Source organism: Triticum aestivum, chromosome 1B, assembly GCF_018294505.1.
Source record: "Triticum aestivum cultivar Chinese Spring chromosome 1B, IWGSC CS RefSeq v2.1, whole genome shotgun sequence".
Lineage (NCBI taxonomy): Eukaryota > Viridiplantae > Streptophyta > Magnoliopsida > Poales > Poaceae > Triticum > Triticum aestivum.
In genome coordinates this window covers 33,350,898-33,356,718 of record NC_057795.1, presented here as the reverse complement: position 1 = coordinate 33,356,718, position 5,821 = coordinate 33,350,898, and the positions used below count along the sequence as shown (strand labels likewise).

At 41.4% G+C, this 5,821-nt stretch overlaps 1 protein-coding gene across 3 annotated transcripts; it reads left to right on the top strand.

Annotated features, from left to right (window-relative positions):
• Positions 1-2,006: 2,006 nt before the first annotated feature.
• Positions 2,007-5,564, top strand: LOC123085738 (protein FAR1-RELATED SEQUENCE 5). 3 transcript variants are annotated; one of them, XR_006439868.1, is made up of 6 exons: positions 2,007-2,141; positions 2,950-3,039; positions 3,111-3,185; positions 3,259-5,036; positions 5,113-5,164; positions 5,270-5,564. XR_006439868.1 is itself a non-coding variant. In XM_044507442.1 (4 exons), exons 2-4 carry the CDS (start codon positions 2,953-2,955, stop codon positions 4,249-4,251), a joined length of 1,155 nt encoding a protein of 384 aa, XP_044363377.1. In that variant the 5' UTR covers positions 2,007-2,141; positions 2,950-2,952; the 3' UTR covers positions 4,252-5,238. The 3 variants fall into 3 exon arrangements, 1 of the variants encoding a protein (XP_044363377.1); XR_006439867.1 differs by having other exon boundaries at positions 3,259-5,164; XM_044507442.1 differs by lacking the exon at positions 5,270-5,564 and having other exon boundaries at positions 3,259-5,238.
• The last annotated feature ends 257 nt before the right edge of the window (positions 5,565-5,821 follow it).

The window sequence follows — 5,821 nt, the reverse complement described above, 5'->3', positions numbered from 1 at the left end:
AATAAAACAATACAAATTAAACAGAAAACAGGTTTAAGGGGGGAGGTTTAGGGGGGGGGGGCTAAAACCCTAAACCTGCGGCGGCCTTTAGTCGCGGTTGGCCAGAAGAACCGCGACTAAAGGTCCTCCGCCCCGACGGCCACCTGGCGCCCACGTGGACGGGCCTTTAGTCGCGGTTCTTAAGCAACCGCGACTAAAGGGGGGGGCCTTTAGTCGCGCCCGGTCGGTCGCGGTTGCGCAACCGCGACTAATGGCAGTTGCGAACCGCGACCAAAGGCCTTTTTTCCACCAGTGCTTTGATACATCAGGACAACCGCCGTGATCTTGCACAATATGATCATTAAGCAGGAGTACGGCGAAGACGGATTACACCTAATATGAGTTCATGGGAAGGATGGTGCATCCAATTAGAAGGGAGGACCACATCTCTGCACGTTCTCCTCGTTCACCATAAAATTCGAGATACATATAGTCACGAAGATCTTCAACGAGATCTCATTTTGAAGTGGTGAAGGTGAAATCGGAAACAACAACACGACTTGTACCTCTATGTTTCATGTCATGTTTGATGAAGTTTGTCTTTAGTTGGATGAACAATTGTGTTGAATTTGTGCTTCTGGATTTATGAATAACGTAATAATTAAAGATTGTTTGTGATTTACTTGTTTCATATTAATTTTTCATGAGTTTGGTATTATTATTTTCGTATTAATTGTGTTAAAGACGCTTGATAGATGAAGAAAGCAAAAAATTTAGGGCTCTAGTTTTGGGGCATATGTTACAACAAAATCTTTTTTGGTGCCAAAAATCCTTGTCTACCTAGGGCCATTTTTAGGGCACAAAATTTTCAGGCATCTTTTCGAGATGCTCAAAGTGCACTCCTAGTGTAATGAAATATCCTTTGGAGCTTGTCAAGTAGAAAGAGGTTTTATAGGCAGGCATTAGAGAGAGGAGATCTTGGGGACAGTATACTTCTATTGCTAATCCAGAGAACTCTATTTTTGTAACCAGAATGGGATCCAACATGTGGCATTTCGAGGCTGCATATATTTATTGCACCTTAGAGATTTTAGTTCCATGAAAGCTATGGTCTATGGTTACACCTAGAAGGAAAATTATAATAAGAAGGAGGATACGTGAAGTTAGGTAAAGTAATGCAGCCTAGACTTCATATCATGTTTATAAATAACTAGTTTCTTCATGTAGTAGAAGTAATGCTTGAAACTACAATGAATGTGTGCCATAATCATGTATAATATAGAAAAGTCTATGGAGAGGGAGCAAAACATGACCAACATGACCAGGGGCTCCGGTAGTAGAATGGTACCATCTTTTAGAAATGGGATACATCGGAAATTTAAGCTAGAGATATATGGCACGGTGAAGTCCTGATTCATTATAGCACCACACCGCACTCCGACTGAATGGTGGACCTTATATCCACGGCAAGAAAATAGTGCATGCGACGGTAGTAATGAGCGGGAAAATATCCTGTCCTCCAAGGGATTGAGTGCTCCGGCTACTCCCTGCTGGTCACAGCCGTTTGATACAGAACGTGGGCACAAGATGCAACCCGGCAGCTCCACCATTCGACATTATCAAAAACCACCCCATGTAATACAGAATAAGTGTAACGTCCCAGTCACCTAACTCCAAGATGCGTTCCCCAATTTGGAACAGAAAAGAAACGCAAACAGACTGGGCTTCGGCGGCGGCGGCCCTCGCCGTGTGCAGCGCTGCGACGTCGGCCGACGAGATCGACACGGTGCGGACGTCGAGCGGCGAAGTCGCTCCATTTCCGCCTCGCCATCCACCTCGCCCCCCTCTCCCACTCCACCGGACCACGACCCAAACCGGCGCCTAGCTCCGCCGATCCGCCGATCCGCCGACGCAACGGATAGAGTGCTCTGATCTTCAGGTATGATGTTGGATGTTGTGCGTTCTGGCTTGATCCATAGCTCCCTTTATGTTGATTTCATGAGATGTAGGCTGTAGCCACTTCACTCTTTGCCAACTGACGGAGCCCGTTCTTCAGTCTCCTCTAAGTTGTTGACAGCCCAGCTAAAGGAACAGAAGCTTCAGACTAGTATTCCTGAGAATAACAGCAGGAAATCCATTGAACAACACTGGCTCAACATTTGGTAAGCTACATGTTACAGTTCCCTTTTTATTGCTGCAAGTAAGATCCTTTGTGTGGCCATATGTTGTTTTGGATGATGAACAGAGCCTTTAATTAGTAATAGAATTTGGTACTTTCTGTAAACTTGGCGCAAAAAAAAAAATCAGTGACCCAAACTGGATCTCACTTTTAGTACTACTTATATCAGGCTGCCCCTGGAACAACTTAGTCTGATCCTCTGTGAAGAACCCAAACAACTGACTAGCTGAATTACAGAAGAAATTATGATGAGAACAAATGACTAGCTGAAAAACTTGAGAGCTAAAAAAAAGTTTGTGTGGCATTCAAACAACAACTATATCAAGCTATGAATGCTAACATTGCTAGAAAAATTGTATCCGTAACCACTTATATATGAATTTCACATCGGTTGTCTGGTCTAAGGAAACTCAACTCTGGACCCTATCCGATCATACACCACTAATGAAAAATAGTTATAGTAAAATTTCATCAACTTATTGCCTGATACTGTACATCAGTTCGAACAAATCCATCTACCTATTCAAGTACCTGGATGAGAAGTGCATGTTGGGAAAAGACTGGGATTTATCTAACTGTACAATGTGTGTAACTTCATTAATCCCCATGGAGTTCCCTATCTATTTGTTAGCACCATTTTCAGAACACTCTTTTCCTTAATACATCTAAATGCCAGTGCATTCGGAATTTTTCTCTCTTCACTATTTTAGCATGAAACTGTTTTTTAACTTAGTGTGCCGCCGCTCTCATGAAAAGCTGATTCTTACTTGATTTTTATCTGCACAAAGTAGAGAATGATGGAGTCAATGGCAAGTATTGCTCCAAGTGCCGGCTCAACTACAGCAATAGGACTTGAAGATGATGCCAACAACTTTTCCATGGTATTTCCTTGATATATTACTCATGTTCATATGTTAATGTCATGTCACTAAAGTTCTAACAACCTTGTTAGGTCCAAAGGGGATTGGACATACATGATGAAGATTGTTTCAACACACCAAAAAGAACCAGTAGCCTCCCCGCGTGTGTAAGTTTATTATGACATATTAATTTCATGTGTTTCTTTTCTGGAGCTAATCCATGATTTTCTACTTACACAGGGGTCAACTTATGAGCCTGAGTGTGATGATAGCCTACAACCCTCAATTGGCATGCGATTTGATAGCTGGGAGGCAGGTTTAGCATTCTATAGAATGTATGCCCATGAGGTTGGCTTCTCTGTACGCATATGGACACAACACAAAGGAGAGGGTGGTGTAATAATTTGGAAGAAGTTTGTTTGTGCAAGAGAAGGTTGGAGGAAGGAAAAGTCAGTGGAAATTGCCCAAGATACTCAGGAAATGCAGAGAAAAATGGTTAAAAGAAATATCAAGATAACCAGATGCGGTTGTGAGGCTATGATCAGATTGAAGAGGCAAGTTGATGGCAAGTATGAGGTCGTCCAGTTTGTTCAATCACACACGCACCAACTTATCTCACCAAGTAAGAGACATCTCATCCGGTCAAATAGAGAGGTAACTAGTGATTTGAGAAACAAACTATTTACATGCAGTATGGCATTGCTTGGCACATCAAAAACTTATCGCGTGCTTACTATTGAGAAAGGTGGGCCAGGGAACATAGGTTGCACGAAACGTGACTTACAAAACTATGACCATGATTTTAGGGCAGCAATTAAGGGAGCAGATGGACAACTTATAGTAGATATAATGGAAAATAAAAAGAAGGCCAATCCAGCATTCTATTTTGATTACCTGGTAGAGGAGAACAATAAACTGACAAATATTTTCTGGGCAGATAGTATATGTAGAAAGAACTACTCATTGTTTGGTGATGTTGTGTCATTCGACTCTACATATAGATTCAACAAGTATGACCTGGTATTTACCCCTTTTACTGGAGTTAACCATCATAAATCTTGTGTTACATTTGGTGCTGCTTTTTTGTCAAATGAGAAGATTGCATCATACAAATGGTTATTCCAGACTTTCTTGAAAGCAATGTGTGGGGTTGCACCAAAGCTAATCATAACTGAGCTGCAAGAGGACAATTCTAGCGACTCAAGACACTTCACAACATCCAGCTTTCCTTGATTGAATTTTGGGTCAGATTTGAAACGGCTTTGGAAGAGCAGCGGCAAAAAGAGCTGCAAGAGGACAATTCTAGCATACATACCTTGCCTGTACTTGAAACTTGTTGGGGAATTGAGATTCATGGCAGAGATGTGTACACTCACAACATTTTTGTTGCTTTCCAACGTGAGGTGGTGGCTGCTAGGGATCGTCGTCATGTAAAAACTATTGAGCACGTTGGCGATGTCCGAACCACGAGCATTGCTGACCTTAGCGGCAGGATAAGAGTAGTCTGCTACAACACTAGTACGAAGGCTGCACAATGTACTTGCCGAATGTTTGAATCATTGGGCATCCTGTGCTCTCACATCATTGTTGTTCTAAAGAATGATGGATGTAATGAAATTCCTAGCCAATATGTGTTGCATAGGTGGTCTAAAATGGCTGCACGACATCTTTCTCATGATGCTAATGGACATGAGCTAGAAGGGTCATCTACATCTCTTTCACCTACCATCAAGAAACTGTACTCAGAAACATGCTCGATGTTCAGCTCGGCATTGCATACAGCTAAGCATTGTGAGGACAAGATGAAATACTTTCACAAAGTTCTTTCTAATGCTCTTGCGCACTTAGACGCAGACGGTGCCGCTTGACGAGCAAAATAAAGTTCAAGAGTTTGAATCCTTCATTGGAACGACATTCCCAAGCATCATCAATATTCATCCATCGGAAGTTGCAAACACAAAGGGCAGTGGTAAGAGATTGAAGAGGGGTTCAGAGGAGGCCATGAACAAAAGGAAAAGGTAAATTAGATTGTAAGTAATATGTATTTTATTAGGTTTTCGTGGATTGCAGCTAAGGGTTTTTCCTTCTTTGCAGAGGAAGTAGTGTTCAGAAAGGTCCAAGGTCTATAGATTGTTCTATTTATCAGGTTGGCCATGGCAGACAAATGGCTTTTATATCTTGCTCCCTTTTGAATAAAGCATGATGATTGTTTTTGCAAATATTTGACTAGAATTTGTTTCATATTTTGTAGCACACCCAGCCCATGGGAGCGGATATCATTCATCTGGCGCTAAATCATGAATGAGAAATGCCTTCTGTTCATGTGCTATCCAATGTTGGAGGCTTCTGCTACAACTTCAACACCTAGTTCAATATGTTGGTGCAATAAGTGTACCTGCTACCTCATTGGGCTATGAATCACATCTGAGTTGCAACTCTAGTTATGCGCTTCATAGTAGATTTTATGTGTACTGTCATTAGTGCTGCTGAGAAAGCATTCATGATATTTTGTATAAAAAGGTGTGTAAGAGCATAATTGTTGTACTGTTAGCTTTTAAATGCCAAGATAGATTTGAAAGTGCTGGAATGCATTGCCAATGGATAGTAGTTTATGTGTCCCCTTCTGATTTGAGAAAGGTGTCTACTACACTTGACGTTGGCTTCACAATTTTAGTGCAAAATTCACCATTTCAAATTATTGTTCATGAACTTGTTTATTCTTCATTTCTTTTTAAATTAGCTTTACCTTGTTAAATCACGTTGCTGAATGTTCATGTTTTGGACCTCCTATGGAATATTTGTT